Raw genomic sequence first — 19,398 nt, 5'->3', positions numbered from 1 at the left:
GCTAGCATCCCAGGGAACCTGGTCCCCATTACCAGCACCCCAGAGCCTGTACCCACATTGCCAGCACCACAGAGATCCTGGTTTCCAACTGTCAGAGCCACAAGGGGAGATGCCTCACTCAATCCAGGATTAACCTTCCCAGCCCTGACACTCAGTACTGAGTGATGAATTTTCTCCTTGTTTTGAAATTATTGGTGATTTTTTTCTTAATGTTTATTGTGGTAAAATGTGTACAACATGAAAGTGTTTTTGAGTAAATTGACTTTTTAAATATTGTCTTTTAAAATAATTTATTTATTTTTTATTTTATGTGGATTAGGTTTTTTTTGTTTTGTTTTTGTTTTTTTGTTTTTTTGTTTTTTGTTTTTTGTTTTTGTTTTTTTTTTTTTTTTGAATGTGTGTCTGAGTAAAGGTACTGGATCCTCTGGTGCTGGAGTTACAGACTATTGTGTGCTGCCCTGTGGGTGCGGGGAACCCAGGTCCTCTGGGAGAACAGTCAGTGCTCTTCACCGCTGAGCCACCCCTCCAGCCTGAAAACTCACATTTTAATGTCTGCTCAGTGGACTGACCCCACACCCACACAGAATAATGTGCTTGCCTTTCTATTGATTCAGGGATCTGTGTGGATGCTGACCTTGTCCCGGGGTTGTCAGAGCCCAGGGAGTGCTTGTTCTTGAGGACAGCCACAGAGTCCATCCCCAGAGGCAGGTGAAACTGTGGTCCCCCCACTGCTGACCTATAGGCAGGGCCAGTGGACCATGCTAAAGAAAAGGTGTTCTTCAGTGTCCACATCACTGTCCCAGCTGCAGCTGCTGAGGTCGGCTCTGCTCTCAGACCCCAGCCTCACTCTCGGCCACTATGGTTCTAGGAAATCAAGTGCTGTTTTTGTTGATTTTTCCAAACGTTGCAAAATCTGTTTACAAAGGACTCGGTTCAGCTCTTGATTTGGGGGAAGTTTTGTCCTAGAACCTTTAAACTTTGCTTAGGAAAGTTATGTAAAGTCCAAGCTATACGTACTTCTGGAAAAAGTTACTCTATTTACTAAACGTAGGCTTGGTTTCCACAAACATTAACTCGGGGCTTGGACGCAATGGAAGTCTAGAGGGAGAGACATGCCCTGAGCCCTGTCCAGCCACGTCGTGCCACTCGATGAACACCTGCTTGAATGGCATGGTAGTGTCTGGGAGAGTTCCAGAAACTTCTCGGTTAGGCTCACTCCAGAGACTTAGAATTAAATGTCTGGGATAAGGCCAGGACTTAGATTTTGCAAAGACCCCACTGGGGTCTCCTAATCAAAGCCAGAGCTAAGACCCACGCGTTGGTGGGGGTAGGGTCTCTATTAACAACTAGTGAGCTGATAATACGCTCAGGAAGAAGGGCCTGTGCACATTCAACACCCAGCTTAGCTCAGGGGAACTCCATGCACACTCCCCAGGCAGCCCATCTGGGAAGACTCTTGTGCGCTCTTACCACACAGCCCAGCCCGGGGAGATGGCATGCACACGCGACATTCAGTTCAGCACAACGTCTATGAACACTCAGTGGGCAGCACGGTGTGGGGAGCACCTGTACACACTTAAAGGCAACCCAGCATAGGATTGTGCCTGGCTTGGATCTGGGTAAAGGGTCCCTTTATTTAGACAAAGACCTTGGCCTTTCTTCCCAGGATATTTTACTTTCAGTGGATGTCATGGAATCAGCAATTCCATGTTGCCTGGTTCCCAGAGGAGACTGAGGGTTCTCTGGCCAGGCTAAGGAGTATCAGAGTCTGGGCCTCTCGACCTAAAACACCTGGTGAGGGGCAGAAGTCTGTGTGTGTGTGTGTGTGTGTGTGTGTGTGTGTGTGTGTGTGTGTGCACTCGTGCACGCGCGTTAAGCACAGTCAGTTGAGATGGTCAGTCTGACCACTCAAAATCAGAATCAGATGCTGTGATTATGGGCAGAGATGGCTCCATCCAAGTGTGAGCAGACACCTAACCCCTAGAACCAGCGACTCCCTGAGTGTCTTCTAGTCTGGTTCAGGAAGAGTGACCTTTGTTCACCTGCAGCCTGTTTCTTATACCATGAAGTCAAGGGAAGTAAGAGTGTGACAAAAGACCCCACCACCGCAGGTGGACAGCCACCCCAAGGACATTCCTGCTCGGGTGGCGACATTAAACAACACTAGATGTGACCCAACAGGTCTGGAGAAGGGCTGCTTTAATAGGGCAGAGTGGCTAACCGTGGGGTCTCAGTTGTGGATACCTTCCTGGCTTTCATGGACTTTTCAATCCACTTGAGGAAGGCTGTGACCTTTGTATAGATGCCAAATTTTCCCTTCCTTGCACACCCCTCTCCCCAGCTGACGATGCCGGTCACAAAGTAGGTGTCTTTGAACCGTGTGACGTGGGGGCCACCACTGTCCCCCTGGCAGGCATCCTCTAGCTTGGCCTCATAGCCTGCACAGAACATGTTCTGCGTGATGCTGAAGCTGGTGGAGAGCTTGCAGGTGTTGCGATCCACGTAGGGTACCTCCAGCATCTTCAGGATGGTCGACTGCCGGCCCTTCTCGTGCGTGCGTCCAAACCCGCTCACGATGCCTGTCTTCTGTGTCATCAGTGTGGCCTCGGCCCAGTCTTTCTGAGGAAGGCAGGCAGGGGCCACGTTCATGCGGAACGTGATGGGGGTCTTCAGCCTCAGCACGGCGATGTCGAAGTCGTAGGTGTCCCTGTCAAACCTGTTGTGCCTAATGATCACGTCCACCTCGTGCGCCATCTCGTTGCCTTCCTCCTTCTCTGTGTTCCGGTCCCCTGAGGCCAGAGAAAGAGAGAGAAGATGGTGCTGAGTTCCCAGAGGGCCACTTGTTTGAAATCTGCTGCGATAAAGAAGTATACCCTTAGTCCCATCGCATAAGAAGAAGAGGCAAGTGGATCTATGAGTCTGAGGCCAGCATCATCTATCTATATGGTAACTCCCAGGCCACCCACACTACATAAACCAGATCCTGTCTCAACAGGAAAGCAAGCAAGAAAGGAAAGGAGGGAGAAAGAGAGGGAGGGAGGGAAGGAGGGAGGGAGGGAGGCAGGCAATGTGCTGCCTGGTCTTACATCAACTTGACACAAGCTTGTCATCTGAGAGGAGAGAACCCCAATTGAGAAAATGTCCCTCTTAAGACAGATTGGGGTGCAGACAAGTCTGAAGGCATTTCTTAGTTCATGATTGATGAGGGAGGGCCTAGCCCATTATGGATGGAGCCATTCTTGAGCTGGTGGTCCTGGTTTCTATAACAAAGTGGGCTGAGTGAGCCATGTTATGTAAGTCAGTAAGCAGCACCCTCCATGGGCTCTGCATCAGTTCCTGCCTCCAGGTTCCTCCCTGCTCGAGTTTCCGTCCTGACTTCCTCTGATGGTGACCTGTGATGTTGAAGTGTAAGCCAAATAAACCATTCTCCACAAGTACTTTTTTTTTTCCTGATAGAAAACCAGATCTAAGGAGGGTATGCTTGTATTCCTAGCAGTCAGAAGAACGAGTAAGGTCCTTTATAAATTCAAGAACTGCCAGTTGTCTGTAGAGTAACCCATCTCATAAAATAAAAATAAAGGTACTTAAAAAGTGCTCTGTCTTTCTTCCAGTTCACCTTCTCATCATATTTTTAAAAAATCTTTTTAAAATAAAAGTTTATCTTATTTTATGTGCCTGAGGGTTTGCCTGAACATGTATGTATGTGCACTCTGGGCTTGCCTAGTGCCCGTGGAGGCCAGAAAAGGGCATCAGATCCCCTTGGACTTGAGTCACAGACAGTTGTAAGCCACCATATGGGTTCTAGGAAGTGAACCGAGGTCCTTTGAAAGAGTAGTGGATATGTCAACACTAAGACAGCTCCTGATCAGATTTCCCTGTGCAGGCTTAGGACTCCAGTTCTTTCCAATTTCCCATGCTTTAGCAGATGGTGCCTGAGTATTTCCTGGAAGCTGGGTCTGTGGATTTGCTCAGAGCCAAGGGTCTTCTATTCCAGACCGGGGTGGTGCATCCATCCTCATGGATGCCAGTGCACTCGGACCCACCCAGTCTGAGTTAAGGTGAACTGAAAGAACAGTGCTGCTGACTGTGGAAGGACACTGTGGTAACACCTCATTCACAATGGAAGTTTATTTATCCTCCTAGGAGGAATGGAAAGTCAAGGCCCTGGGTACACAGCTGGAGAGGAGAAATTCTGAAATACCCTCAACAATCTGTACTTATTACATCTGTAGCAGAGAAATGTCAGACGTTTTTCAAACTGGATTGTTACTGGACAGCTCCTGAGTCTTGTAGAAACATGGGAATGCATTCAATGACTCAGTGAAAGAGAGAGAGAGGGAGGCTGGGAAGGCTTCCGAGGTATGCATACTAAGAGAGCATCAAGAAAGATGCACTAGAGACTCTGAAGAGAAAAGTCTCTTGGGGAATGGCCTGGTCTGAGGAAGCTGTTAGATGCCTGCCCTCTGCGTTCTCCTCTCTGTCCCTCCCCCTCTGAGGTTCCGGACCCTCTTCCCATGAGATGAACTCTCAGTCTCCAAGCAGGACTTCTGCATTTGAGCGAGCGAGTGTGGCTAACAGATCCCATGTGTCTAGAGATCTGGGGAGAGCATCAGTGTTTCTAGAGCTTGAGATGGTGGCGTCCCCAGGGCTGGAATGTCACTTACCTACCCTCACCTTGAATCGCCTGGCTTGATTGAGACAGTGGGCGGCGGTGAGGATGTATAACTCATTCAAGATGGTGCCCCCACAGAACCCGTCGTTGTCTTCATTAATGAGCAGAGCCTGTGACCAGAACAGAATGTCTGCTGACTAGGCCATTTGGGCTCTCTGGGGACTCTCAAGTACCCTTTTCTAGGAGTCTTATGCCTATTTCTCTGACCACTGCTCTCTCCATCCACTAAGTTACACAGAAAGCCTGCCCTTCTGTCTGTCTGTTGCCCAGGGAGCACATGGTACCTTTCTCTTAGTTCCAGATACTGGCAGAGGTCCCATGTAGTCCACCCCACAGCATGGCTCTGCCCTACCCCCACTAGCCAGCCCTATATCATGTGACCCTGCATATTCTGTGGTATTCACTCAAGTGGCCAGACCTTCCTGCATGATACTCATCCTATTCTCCAATGGCCACCTTGTGCCTAATCCCTGGAAATATCCAACCTGGTTTCCTCTGGATAGGTTTGGTTTGCTTTAAAGATTGACCAACAGACAGTTGCTGAGGGTCTGACCTAGACCAAAAACCACCCTGGAGGAATCTTTGCCTGTCTCCTTCTCACCCAGGTGACAAGGTCACTGTAATGGGTTTCCTCTTTTTTTCTCTTCCCAAATCACTAGCACTTTCTCCTGTAAGCACAGAAGACATCCCTCTGCAGTAAGAACCTTTAGGTTTACATGGCTGTGACTCATGGCCTAGACTAGCCAGCCTTGCTTAGCTGAAACACCTTACTTCCCATAGTCTAAATCATGCAGCCTTCAGACCTGCCTTCCTGCTGGCGAAATGCCACTGTCTGGGATGATTTACTCAGGGTACATGTGGCTGCCACTGAGAAGTTATCCAGAGGAAGCCAGAATTGATGTCCAGGAGAGGAACCATACCCATCCCAGAGCGCCGGCCTGCAGTGCTGGACACTAAGTGTTGGCTGGGTTGCCTTTCTTTAGCAAATTCCCTACACTATAGTGGGAGTTAGGAGCTGCACTCAGTCAATGGGCAGGATGCACATGACATCCACTTTTAATCCTAGGATTAAAAGGAGACAGAGGTAGATCTCTTGTGAGTTCAAGACCATCCAGGCCCACACACTGAGACCCTATCTCAAAAAACATTACTAAAAAAGACTCAGTGAGGTCTCTTTTATTGATTTTTATTTTTCCTCTTCTTACATTAAAGATGTTTTAAATTTATGTTTATGTGCATGGCTATGCACAGGTAAGTGGAGATAACTATGAAAGCCAGAGATGTCAGCTCCCCTGGAGTTGGAGTTACAGGAAATCGTGAGCTGCCTAATGTAAGTGCCAGGAATTGAACTCTGGTCCTCTGGAAAAGGAGTATACACTCTTAACCACTGAGCCATCTTTCCAGCCCCTATTTACCTTTGATAACTATATAAACTCAAACCTTGCTTGAGTGACAAGGGAGAGGAAGCTAGCTAAGACCCAACAGCACATGCTTTTCCCTAAGGAGGAGGCAGTCTTGGCCCAGGAGCAGGTTTCTCTTACCCAGACTCCGTCAGGAGCCCTGGTGAGTATTCCCCAGCCTCTCTGATGATAAGAGATCTCATAGCCTACACATAGCAGTCACTCTGGGTGAAGCTCAGTGAGTTCTCGGTATTTGTGTTTGAAGAGAGTCGGCTGGAACTTCCGCCTCTGGTTAACAACACCTGCCCTGCACCCTGCAGATGGAGGCTGTTAGATGATCTCTGGGGACTGCTGGTGACTCTAGCCCAGTGGTTCTTAACCTTCCTAATGCTGTGACCCTTTAATACAGCTCCTCGTGTTACAGTGGCCCCCCAACCATAAAGTTATTTTGTTACTACTTCATAACTGTGACTTTACTACTGTTATGAATCATAAGGTAAAATATCTGATATGCTGGGTATCTGATATGTGACCCCCAAAGAACTTGTGACCCACAGGTTGAGAACTGCTGCTCTAGTTTTTTTTTTTTTTTCTTCTAAAAGAGTTATTTAGGTTTTGGATGTTGCAAATCTCAAGGGCCAGCTGAGATGACAGAAGAATTCAGGGCACTGGATCAGAAATCAAGCTGGGATCAGAAATAGTGGCTGAGCACTTTTCTACAGTGTCCACAGCATGTTTACATTAGGGAGACTCCAGGCTCACCAAGGAGTTTGGGCTTTCTTTCCTAAGTCTGGCAACCCTAGATCACATCAATAACCCAGAGTCGTTTAAAAATTTTTTTTGAATCTTAATAGATGTATCTTTCTTCAACATATTTTACCCCTGTTAGCATTTAGATGCGTTTAATCTAAACATTTTCTCAAACTAGAAATGAAAGATGGCCACTGAGAAGGACCCTTGTAGGTCTGAGTTGCTAACTTAAAGAGGGTGATCACAACAGCCTTTGCTGACCCAGAGAGGGTTGTCCCACCAGCCTTTGCTGACCCTGAGAGGCTTTTCCTACTTGCATCCAAGACTAGATTAGGCCGGTTACCTGCCAGGGACATTCTCCATCCTTGCATTCCTGGCCACCCACAATCCGAGTAACGTTCCTGCTGTTTCCCTCAGGCTCTGTCTCATTGAGGTTGAGCAGTTCAGAAGGACTCTCAGTAGGGGATGGGATATCCTCATCAGACAGGAAGTCTTCAGGGTCAGGTTCACTGTTGCTGGTGTCTGGGGCCACAGACCTCTTCCTGCGTCCTGTAGTGACTTTTCCACAGGGGAAGGGAGCTGAAAGAATAGGACCATAGTGGCCTCAGCAAAGCCAGAAGCTCCAGCTAGGCCTCGTGAGGTTTCCTGGCTGGGGTGGGATGGTTAAGCCTACAAAGAGTCAAGTGATAGATTAGTATAATGCAGCTAAAATAAATAAATAAATAAATAAATAAATAAATAAATAAATACTAAGATAAATCCTTCATCCTTTTGTCAGATATTTTGTTGCAGTGCTGAAATTCTGACTAATACAAATATTTGGTACCAAGAGTGGGGTTGTTGCTATGGCTACTTGGTTATGTGGTTCAAAAGGCTCAGACTAGTTTGTAGGAAGAATTTGAAAGCATTTGGAGATGTGAGCTGGAGTAAACTTAGAATTCTGTTGGCAGAGCTGAATGAGTGGTTCCAGTGGGATCTTAGAAGACCAGAATGCTGATAGAATTGTGTGTAGCAAATATTATGATCATGAACTTTAAATAGGGATCAGAAGCTCTGTTGGGAATCAGATTGGAGGCCATTGGCTATAAAGACCTTGTTCACATTTTGCCCACACTGTAGAATCTATATTTTAAAGATGACAGGCAAATTAAATTGGCAGAGGAAATTCCTTGGCTGCCCAGTATTTAGGCTGTGGCATGGTTGTTGCTGGCTGTTTTAAACCAAGTTTACAGTGAGAGCCAGAAATAAAAAGCAGAGTTAGAAAACTTAAAAGCCTTTACATTTTGCAAGAAAAGGAGTAGTAACCAACAGCAAGAAAAGGACCCTGTAGCCCGAGACAGGGCACAGTGGCTATTCTGTTGCCAGCCATGGTTTGAGGTCAAGTAGTTACAATGTAGCCTTTGCTTGTGTTCCTAAGAGTTGTGACTGTGACCTTAGCTAGTGAGAAGAAACTGGAGACTCTTATCTTTAGGCTGAAATATGTAGTTATAAACTTTTGAAGTATACTAGGCAAGCTCGCTACTACTGAACACACCTCAGCCCTTTGTTATGTTTTCAGATATTAAACTTTATTTTGAATTGATTTGTGATTTATCCCTCCTGGAGTTAAAATAATTTGTATACATATTAAGAAATAACCCCAGTTACAATTTTCTTAACTTCTTTAAACTTAAAAAATAACAGTGAAAAAAAAAAACCTTCCTGTCTTTTTGGTTGTTGAGAGATTTCATGTTATCCAGCTGGATTCATCCTTGAAGGATGTATCCAGAGCTGAGCTTTTCTGATTACTTGGTTGCTGAGATAAATTGTGTTTAGTGAGCAACAGATGAGAGGGGAAGAGAGAGAAATGGCTCAGTATGTCCAGTCCTATCTCATCTCCTCTGTATGTTTGGTTGTCTGCAATCTATGTGGGCCTGAGACTCTTCACTCCTGGGGGCTGCTACAATGGGAGTCAGGGACTATCTGTGAACCAACAGGCTGGCTTTTCAGAGTTGCTATTTCCAGCTCATCATGTCTGTGTTGCTCAGATGAACCCTTCTCTAGATCTTACAAGGTGTTCATTGCTATGATCCTTCATGTTTCTCAACCTATCTGGCACTCACTGCTCTCTAAGAGCCTTGTTAATAGTGGCTCTGGTGCTCCTCAGACCTGGCACATCTCACTCTCACCGGGTAACAAATGAACCCAATTGACATGGAGCTGGTGCTAGGTCCCCTTCCTGCCTATGCCTCCTTTTTAACCCAAGAGGATCCTGCTCTCATCCTGCCCCTGGGGTATTGTGACAACTGTGATTTCCAGGCCCTTGGGCCAGAGGAGCATGGGTACCCTGCACAGTAGTCACTGTCAGAGCTGTGGGGAGATCCAGTGCAGAGATGCCTGGGACCACCTCCTTTCAGCTGCTTTAGCAGGAACAGGACCACAGTGCCAGCCACTTCAGGTAAGGTCCTGAGGCTCAGCAGCTGCTTGCCCCTAGATCTAGCATACATTCTCTCAAACCTAAAGTTTCCATGCTTGAACTGTAGGTCTGTCGACCCCAACTTTCATTCTCCATCTTCTGGCACTGTCAGCTGCAAGTCCCACTGGAACATGCCACAACAATGCCCGCAGCAGTGGCACGTGGTCTCTGTGGCCTGGTGACCACTACACAGCAGTGACATGTTGTGTCCATAGCCTGATGACCCCACAGCAGTGGTACACTGTCTCTGTGGTATTATGACCCCTACACAGCAGTGGTAGACTGCTTCCATGAGTGGATGACCCCTACCTGTGGAGATGCAGGACTTGCCATCATTACCCAGGAAGTAACCGCTGGCACAGGAGCATACCACTGAGTTCTGCTCTTCATTGCAGAACTGGTCGCAGTCTCCATTGTCTAGGCTGCAGAGTTTCCGAACCACTGCAAAGCAGAGGACAGATGAGCCCTTCTCATAGACATGTGATAAACTCAGACATGCCAGCTACATTGTCCTCATCTCAGTCACGCCCAGGCTGGGGTGTGGAAAGGACCAGAGTCCCAAGGAATACACACACGATAACGTGACAGTCAGCTAAGCGAGAAGCCAGTCCCCTATAAGCCTTTTCCCTGCTGCTGCCTCCCCAGACCATGGGAAGGACATTTGACATATGCACAGGTTATGGTACTTGGCATCCTCACAGGCCATGGCAGGGACACCTGGCAACCTTAGGGGCCTCAGGAAAACATCTGGCATCCTCACAGACCGTGGGAGGAACACTCAACATCCCTGCAGGGCTCTCCACCTTTTGAAAAGCTTTGTGAGTGATGGAGGAATGTGCTCTATGTTGAGGGGTGTGCACATCCTGCTTCTCTAGGGCGCTGCCCTTGGCATGAGGGGAGGGCTGCATCCTAGCCGCAACTCTTTCTTCCTTCAGCCAATGAAAACCAACAGTATGTGAGCCCCGTCCTGGTCCCTGCTGTGGGTATGTTGCGTTTTTAGTTCTGGGTTCCTGTGAGACCCGGAAGAAATAGTCCTTTATGGGAAGCATGTGGCAGGAAGCCAGGACCCAGGTCCAGAGCATATGGAAGCCGGGGTGGAGTGGGGTTCCATTTAAGTCCCTCCGCTCTGTATCTGTGATATTAAGTCATGGAAGTGAAGGCCTCAGGGTACATGAGATTGTGGCATAGCACTCTCTTGGTAACGTCCGACCTGCCCATTGTATCTCAAGGCTGACTGAGTCCATATATGCCCATCCACAGCATCTTGGACCAGAGACACTCACCTGCTTGTAGCATAGGCTGAGCCAACTCTTGCTAATAGCCATGTCTGTGGCTGTGATGGTTTGTATATGCTCGGCCCAGGGAGTGGCAGGTATGAAGGTGTGATCCTATTCGAGTAGGTGTGGCCTTGTTGGAGTAGGTGTGTCTCTGTGGGTGTGGGCTTTGAGACCCTTATCCTAGCTGCCTGGAGGTCAATCTTCCTTTAGCAGCCTTCAGATGAAGATGTAGCACTCTGAGCTTCTCCTCCACCATGCCTTCCTGGACGCTGCCCTGCTCCTGCCTTGATGATAATGGACTGACCCTCTGAACCTGTAAGCTAGCCCCACTTAAATGTTGTCCTTTATAAGACTTGCCTTGGGCATGGTGTCTGTTCACAGCAGTAAAATCCTAACTAAGACAGAAGTAATCTGCATTACAGCTCTCCGTGTAGGCTTGGGTGAAAAAAACAATTATGGAGTAAAGGAATGGAATTTTAGCTCCGCGGTTGTGCCCCTCACTGGACCCCTTGGTCTGTGGTGTGCAGATGTCTGGGGTTCTGGGGTTCTGTGGATCAGAGTCATGATCAGCAGCTTCACTGGGGCGAGTCCTGAGGGTACCCACAAAAAGGTCTCATACTATAAGGGATGTCACTTAACCCTGGACATGGTGACATACATCTGTTATCCCAGTAGATGGGAGGCCGAGGCAGGGGTTCAAATCTGGAGTGGGCTATACAGTAAGTTCTAGGCTCTCCTTGGACAGTGAGTGAGACCCCATGTCAAAGAATCAATAAATAAAGAGGTAAAAGAAACGCAGTTCTTTCCTGTAAGGGAAAACTGGTCTGATAGTAACCTAAGCTTCATTAAAAAAAATTAATTACCACGGTAAAAATAGCTCGGTGACTCTCCCTGTAGAATTGGTTAAGTGCACCGCTTGTCTAAAACTGGGCAATCTAGAACATTCCTCATTGATGTTTGTGGTGACAAATGGCCTGAGACCATTTGACCAGAGCAGAGTGAATAGTCTACCACTGTACTGTCACCTGCCTCAAGATGCCTTTCAACAGCTCTGGCCCACAGAGCACTGTCTCTCACACAGCATCCCGCCAAGCAGCTAGAGGACCGCTCGGGTGGTTCCCTGTGTCAGAGAATTACAAATGACTTAAGTTGCCTGTCAGGCATTTCAGTATCTTTCCTCTTCTTACTCTATGATCCGGAGGTCCACCAAGCAGAGGGACTTACAGAGCTCACAGTTTTTGCCTTCGAATCCCTCGGCACAGGTGCACATGTAACCTCCGATGCCATCTCGACACTCGCCTTGATTCTGGCAAGGGCTGCTTTCACACTGGTCGCCGTCTGCAATGGGAGGATTTGGAAACTAAGGTTGAGGCCTCGTCGCGGACGCCACTGACAGTGTGTGGGCCTCGCCCCTGCACCCACTTTGCAGACATCCTCAGCACACTTCTCCTTGACAAGAATCCATCATATCTAGATCTTGTTTACTTCCCACATGGGTGGCTGTGCATGTGGGACACCCCTGTCCCTCATCATTGACTGGGTCCCTGATTTCTGCTGGGATGTATTACAGTGTGTTTGTGGCCAGGGCAACGTGCTTTGCCTTCTCTGGAAGGGAGAAGGACAAGAGGCCACTTGTTTCTGGTGTCCGCTGATCAGAGAACATGGAGAACCTTCTCCACAAAGCCTCTGGGTATGGAATGAAAATCCAAAAACGATCCCGCCCTCACACAGGCTCCACCTCTCCTGGTCAGTCACTTACCCCAGGGCAGGTCTAACTGCCATTTTGAAATAACTTCCAGGTAGTCACAATCAGTACCACCTCTGATGCTGTGAGCAGTCGTCAGGGTGACCACTGTTTAGAGAGTCCAGTATTCTGATCTTCACTGTTTGATCTAACTTGCTATACTTATTAAAAATATCATGGAAGTTGGCATCCTCAGATGAGGAAGAACTGACTTAAATCCATATCTGGAAAAAATCTGCAGCCCCAGTTATTCCAGGGGCTGCACTATGAGGCTGACTTGAGCCTGGGGGGTTGTGGCAACAGGACAAGATCCCATTTTAAAAGATGTGCATTTTAAGTAAATAATAAAACTGGACTCAATATAAAATTACTATAAAATGCTTATTTATAGTATTATGGAAAGCCATGAGGGAAAACTGTAGATAAACAAGATTTGAACAGGAATATAGATCAAAGTGTTTTCAAAAGCCAATCATTATTCCTGATTTAAATATGTTAAGGACTCTCTCTCACTTAAGATTGAAATGGGAGACATCTCACCTTTATATTTGTTCCAGAATTCTTGCTAAAAGAAAAAAAGATATTTTAAAACGCATTAGAGAAAACAGACATTTTACACTGACAGTAACCAGTAACCTGCCCTGAGGAATGTTCCAGAACTTCTCCATCTGAAAGGGAGAGCTGCCAGTATATTTGGTTCCTGAAAGGGCCTATCTCCCCGCTGCTTTAACACATGGCTCTTGCTGAGTATTGAAACAACGTTTCAAGGTAACCAACAAGAAGTAGGCTGGATGAAGTGGATCCATTCATTATACACCACTGGAGGAGGATGTTCAGTTAAAGGATCCCCATGCTCAAAAATTAAGAAAAAGACCCCTGGCTGCCAGGCATCAGTGGGGAAAGTGTGAATGGCTTATTAGCTTTAAACAGGTCAAGGTCTACACTAACCTAACAGATGGCCACAGTACACTCAGCTGGTTCACAACTCTGCTCCCCATTCATATCTAGCTGGGACCTCAGAGTATGATCGATCTTAACTAGAAATGGAACTTAGTGAATGTAAAGTAGGGTGAAGACCCAGGTGATGTCATCCAGAATTATTATATGTTCTTAACCAATGAGATCATCTATTGCAAAGTAAGGAAAAGACACGGGAGCAGACAGTGGGGGAAGGGTCACGGGAGACAGCAGATGTCTCGGTAATGTTCGACACCACACCACACCACAGCTTCTTCTGGTAGTTCAACAGGTCCCAGCCTAGTTGGGTCCTGATTTTGTATTCACTGCCTTTGAAACTTCAAGTGAACAAATTCTTGTTACTTTGTTACTTTAATTCATTCTGTTTATAGGACTCTGCTGTGGTAGACGTTGCAGTGAGTGTGCTGTTATTAAACTATTTCAGTGTAGACTGGGAGATACAGCCTTGAGTAGAGCTCTTGTCTAGTTCACAAGAGGCCCTTGATTCAGTCTCCGGGTGAACGAGAACAAGACAGAGATCTACAGAGATCTGCTTGGTGCAGAATATATTTCCAAAATGTAAACAGAAACTTTTATATGAAAGCACAAGCCCGTGATCCTAGCACTTCAGAGTGGAGGCAGGAGGACTGAAGTTTAAGGTCTATTCCTCAGCTTCATAGTGAGTTCAAGGCCAGCCTGGGCTACATGAATAGCCTGCTGAAGACATACTCTCATCTCTTTAATTCCATGTGGTAGGTTAGGGACCTGACTTAGTAAACACACCTAAGAAGATGAGTTGACCTGAAGACAACATGCTTTCCTTCCCATAAGTCTTGCCTTCTTGCACACTCTCTCAGAGCTACCACAAGGGCCAGCTGTGTCTGCTCAACTTTCTAAGTCTTGACATAATGAACACATAACTATCTTTTTCTTTTTTTCTTCTTTTGGATGCTGGCCAGAGTCTAACTAGACTTTAATACTCCCCAACTAACACACCAGGCTTTCTGTTCTTTTAAAGCCCCCAGTCCACTGTGAGTCTGCCCACATACCACCTTGTCTCAAGCCGCATGGCTTCTGTTTCTTCTTTTCATTCTTCTCCTCCCACAATCTGGAAAACTTGCCTGCCCTTGGGTCGTCCTTTCAGACTCTAATATATTATTAATAAGACCAAGAACCCCAAAGGGGCTCTGATTTCTCAGCTTTCATAGGATGGCTTTGCAGAGGGACTCCCCAAGATTCCCAGTAATGCTTCTTCCCTGGATTTTCACTTTTTAACTGTCAGAGAAACCCAGCCTGCTGAGCGGTCCTAGATGGCATTCTTTAAGGGGTAAGGCTTTATGTGATGATTAGGTCCTGAGCACTCTGCCACTTCGGTGACTAAAGCCTTGTGAAGCTTCCATGTGTTCCTCCTTGTGCCTTTCCTCTGTCTTCCAAATGAGGAGTTAGCAACATGGAGCCCTCTGGAAGCAGACACCGAAACTGCAGGCATCGTGTCCTTGGACTTCCCACCCTCCATAAAACTATCAGTAAAACCTTCATGCTGTTTGCAAATTACCTAGCCTAGGGTATTTTGTTATAGCAGGGCAAAGAGATTGAGAGGAATCCTACTTATTGAAAACAGCAATTCCTTATCTACTGAACAGTTTTTTATTCATATATATGTAACTACTTTAAACAGATGCTTAAAATAAAAATAGTTCCTGCATTAGATATAAACCGTTGTTTTGGTAGCAAAGAATTAAAGGAATTCTTTCTCTTTCTTTCTTTCTTTCTTTCTTTCTTTCTTTCTTTCTTTCCTTTCTTTCTTTTTTTTTCTGAGATAGGCTCTTACTATGTTTTTTTGACTGGCTTGGAATTAGTTATGTAGTCCAGGCCCTCAAATTCACATCGGTCCCCCTGCCTCTGCCTCCTGAGTGCTGGGATGAGAGGCATGTGCCACCGCAATGAGGAATAAAAAGAATTCTTGATTCCTTTTCTGTTTTCTGGCAGCTGAAATGAACTGTGGCCGCCCAGTGGATACCAACATGAGAATTCTCTTGAATACCATGACCTGCTGAAGTGAGGTGGTGTCTGGTCACGTGATCAGAAAGTGGTTTTCTCTATAGGCCGACCTGCTGTGGTGTGCTTTCCAGGATGCTCGTCTGGTACATCTTCCTCCTCCTTTTGTCTTGTGTGGCATGGCCTCCCCACAGTTAATGGCCTCGGCTAGATTCTCAGTGTGCTATGACAGCTCAGTTTAAGAGCTGCACACTTCCTTCATGACCAAGAGATCCGAGTACCTCACTAGAGTCTCCTTAGAGTGCTCCTCTGACTAGAAGACTCCTTGTCTGCGGCTGATACCGAAATGGGGGCTGGAGAAATCATCCCCGGCCCTACTTCTCTGGCAAGCTCGCTGAGGAGCCCAGATGTGGTTGGAGGTGGAGGGCTTTAAGAGCTTGCCTCCCATAGAGGGCATAAAGAATTGTACGGCTTCCTCCGGTCCCTAACAGGCTGGTTTCTGTCAGCTTCATTTCCAAGCCTTCCTCAACCTTCTCTACCAAGCCGATTCTCCCCGAACGTGGGATAAAGGAACGAATCCTGGAACCGGCATTCAGGTTCTTAATTCTAGTGAACGTTGTTAGTTACAGCAAAGTTCCAGAACAATCCTCACATCTGAGTTCACATCTGGTTTGTTGTGTCTGGGGATGCAAGGCGGGGACGTTTCTAGTGAGCCAGGGGATGATTTTAGGGTGCATGGTGAGTCCTACCCGAGGAAATCATTTGTGATTAAGTCCAAATGGTTTCAACGGCATTGCACTGTAACATCTTTGAAGGTAAAGTGAGGACGTAGAGCTTTGGGGGTCCAGAGGTGCCCGTGCAGCTTTGTGGAGGACGGCATTAGTCGTTCCCATGTTTCAGTGGGTCTCCTAAGGCCATTTGTTGTCTGATGACCATGAACGAATCCTTTACCAGGCCTAGAGCCAGCTTTGCCTTGTAACGTGACCTTTCTTATGGTGCCCTTCTGAGGCTCGTAACCCGAACACTTGGTCCCCAGGGGGTGGCATTTTGGCAGGTTCTGCAAACTTTAGGTGAGCTGACCTGGTGAGGGCTGTCCTTAGAATGTTGGCTCCAGCACTTTCCTGTCTCCCCCTTTTGCTTCCTGTCTGCCCTGAGGAGAGCATGCTCCCTCTGGCTGCCGCTAGAGTGTCCGGCATAAGCTCATGACATGAGGAGATCACTGACCGGAAGAACCCTTTGATAGCAAGAGCTGAAACGCTCCATACCTTTCACTGTTCTCAGACATTTAGTCACTGCTATCTGAAAGCTCTGATTCCAGCCCTCCAGGGTCACACTGGTCTAACCTGCCCTGGTGATCTTGGTCACATGATCCTGGCTACAGGTGACTGAGTTCCTAAGTGGAGCCAGTGGCATTGCCGTGAAGTGGTGGAGGCCTGACTCTGTGGCCTTCGGTGGTGCCAGTGGACCTTGCAGCTTCCACTTGGGTCCGACAACTGCCTGTTTCTCCATAAGCTCTCCCTTGATTCCTTTTTTGGGAGAGGGGACCCTCTTCTCTTTAGCTCATTCTTGTTTATTTAGGCTCAGATTTCTACTAGGCACCTGAAGGTCCTCTCCTTCTGGGGAGAAGGAGCAGGCTCACCCCTGCTACTGCGGGGGGCAGAGGCAATGGTGGTGCCATGGGCTTCCTGTCATATGTCTATGTGCTCTGCTTGCTCTTAGTCACAGAGTCACTGGAGTGGGAGGGGAAGGCGACGGTGTGCATTCATCTCCCACAGGTTAACTTGGCCACACTTGTGATTTTTTATTACTTTTCTGTGATGTACCATGATCCCTTCCCCTCAGTTTCCCTGCTCATAAAGAGAGCATGAAAGATGTGAAAGAGATCAAAATGGATGTCCCATAGGCAACAGCTAGGATACTGTGCCTGGTCGTCTTGCCCCTTGGTTGCTTTCCCTGACTACCCTTCACAGGCTTGTGGGTAGAGGTCCAACTTTGGGCCAGCCTAGAACTCTGTAGCAGCCCAGAAACTGGGATTGTCCAGCCCCAGCTAATAAGGAACTGAGAGGACACAGCCCTGGCACCCTCACATGGACTTGGCCTGACTCACCGTCTTCTCGTCGTCCTTGAAGATTTCATGGGCCTCTTCATAAGAACAAATTTCTTCCATACACTCTCTTTCCAGATTTCCTTTCCTCACCTCCTCGAAAAAAAATGAGTTTGCCCTCCGAATCCTCGCCAGGACATCGTTGGCGTGTTCCCGGTTGATAAACACTAGAAGACAGGAAGGTGAAAGCCCTCTCACCCAGTCTTCACACAGGCTTCTCCCCATCTGGACGTCTGGTCTGTCCTTCCACAGTATGATGATTTAATCGCCATTGTCAGCCTGGGAGGCGGAGACATGTCTGGGAATTCCCGAGAGAACTAACTCGGGGAAAAGGTGCACCCCGAGTGTGGGGAGAATCACCACATGGCCTGGGAGAAAGGGAGAGCCACCATATGGTCTCCCTTTCCTCTGCTTTCTGGCTGCCACAGTGGGAGCTGCTCCCACCTGTCACATCCTCTGCCACGACAGACTAAGTCCACTGAAGCCACGAATCCTTAAGTTGTCCGTGCCAGGGATGCAAGGGTGGAGCATGGTGTGCCTGCCCATTGCAACTCCATTACACGATCCTTCAGGAGGCCCACCATCCTGACCACCTTCATGACCGACTTCCCCCCACCCCACCCCCGCCTTGTCCTGTCTCTGATCACAGTACAAGCAGCTCTCTGATGTCATGTATCTCCTGGTCTTCTGCTTTCGCCTCAGTGGGAATGTGGTCCTACAAACACATTTGACCTGTCTGCCTATGTCCATTTCTAGGCCTGGAAAGAGCAGGCGCTTAAAAGTCCCGGCCCAGTGAATGAAGGCAACGGGCCTGGCCTCCAGGTCTCGCTCTTTTGACCAATCTCAATCTCCAGGAATGGCTGTGCTGGGACACTATAATCAGTCACACAGACCTAGTCAGTCACACAGACCCACCCTGTCGCCCGCAGCCATAGGTTCTGATTTGAGTAAAATCAAGATTTTGGTAGCCCGGAGCTAAAGCAGATTAACATGGTGAACACTGTTCACGGAACCCAGCAAGGACTCCAACTGTCCTGACACAAGGTGTCCTGCTGCTCACTGTTGGCTATGTGTTTTGTTACTGGTGGCCTTTGATTGTCCAGTTCCTACATGTTGCTGCCTTCAAACATGTAGCTGTCTCTGTGGGGATGGCCTTGTCAGTGGCTCGCTGGCATTGACCCATCGATTGCGTGTTAGCAGGTTTCCCACATTAAGGCCCCAGTGCGTGGGAGGTGCCTTGTGTCGCTGAGGCTTCACTGTACTGGAGCAAGGCCAGTTCTGTATGAGCTGAGCCTGCTCTGGGTTAACTAGAATAAGCCTTTTGGGGGGAGCAGGCCTGAGATCTGCTCATTGCCTGTTTGTACAGTCTTTGCCTTGTGAAGCCTCTGGCCCAGATGGCTTCCCCAGCTCAGAGCCCTGGCTCCTGTGTCTTCTCTCTCCTCTCTCTCTCTCTCTCTCTCTCTCTCTCTCTCTCTCTCTCTCTCTCTCTGTCTCCATTCCCTTCCCCTCTTTTCTCCAGGTCCTTCCATTTAAATCTCCATGTGCTCTGCAGGCATACTCGCAGCTGGCCCTAACTACACCTTTAGAAGGCAGCCTCTGGCTGGCCAGTGAACCACGTGTTTCACCCCCCCCCCCCACTGCCCACCCTCACCCCCTCCTCCTGGGCTGCTCTGCACTGTGAAGGAAGGGCTGGAGCACTTACCACCTCTCCCAGGGAGCAGGAGGCTGGCCAGGACAACATAGAGCAGGCTGAGTCGCACTGGGCTCCCCATGATGTGGCCAAGGACGGTAGCGGCTGTGACAGGCAGGGGTCAAGGTTCACTCCTCTGGGCCCCGGGTGGCCATGGTCCTTCTGCTTATCTCAGCCTCCTGATTGGAGCCCTGGGCCAGCAATGAGGTCAGGGGACTTGGGGACTGTGGTGACCAGCCCCAGCCTTTCCTGGGGAGGCTATCCTTATCCAAAAGTGCCTGGCAAGGCCTGCTTTCTGCTGAGTTCTGTATTAACATTTGATGGGGATTTTCTGGTTCTCTAATACTCATC

The 19,398-nt window shown here is 48.0% G+C and overlaps 1 protein-coding gene across 1 annotated transcript; it reads right to left on the bottom strand.

Annotated features, from left to right (window-relative positions):
* Positions 1-2,182: 2,182 nt before the first annotated feature.
* Positions 2,183-19,216, bottom strand: F10 (coagulation factor X). The gene is made up of 8 exons (XM_034520585.2): positions 19,060-19,216; positions 17,361-17,524; positions 12,839-12,863; positions 11,779-11,892; positions 9,587-9,718; positions 7,166-7,401; positions 4,665-4,782; positions 2,183-2,789 (listed from the first exon to the last, which is right to left on the bottom strand). Exons 1-8 carry the CDS (start codon positions 19,127-19,129, stop codon positions 2,200-2,202), a joined length of 1,449 nt encoding a protein of 482 aa, XP_034376476.1. The 5' UTR covers positions 19,130-19,216; the 3' UTR covers positions 2,183-2,199.
* Positions 19,217-19,398: the final 182 nt, after the last annotated feature.

The sequence above is a fragment of the Arvicanthis niloticus genome, chromosome 16 (genome assembly GCF_011762505.2).
Source record: "Arvicanthis niloticus isolate mArvNil1 chromosome 16, mArvNil1.pat.X, whole genome shotgun sequence".
NCBI lineage: Eukaryota > Metazoa > Chordata > Mammalia > Rodentia > Muridae > Arvicanthis > Arvicanthis niloticus.
Note: the sequence above shows the minus strand (reverse complement) of the source record. Positions and strands in the feature narration are given on the sequence as shown.

Excerpts from the sequence above, each read along its gene's own strand:
- F10 (XM_034520585.2), bottom strand. The coding sequence starts at position 19,129 with ATGGGGAGCCCAGTGCGACTCAGCCTGCTCTATGTTGTCCTGGCCAGC. Across the intron at positions 11,893-12,838 it reads ATTCTGGAACAAATATAAAG|ACGGCGACCAGTGTGAAAGC; the intron begins GTGAGATGTCTC and ends CTCCCATTGCAG. Across the intron at positions 7,402-9,586 it reads CAAGTCCTGCATCTCCACAG|CTCCCTTCCCCTGTGGAAAA; the intron begins GTAGGGGTCATC and ends CTATTCTTTCAG.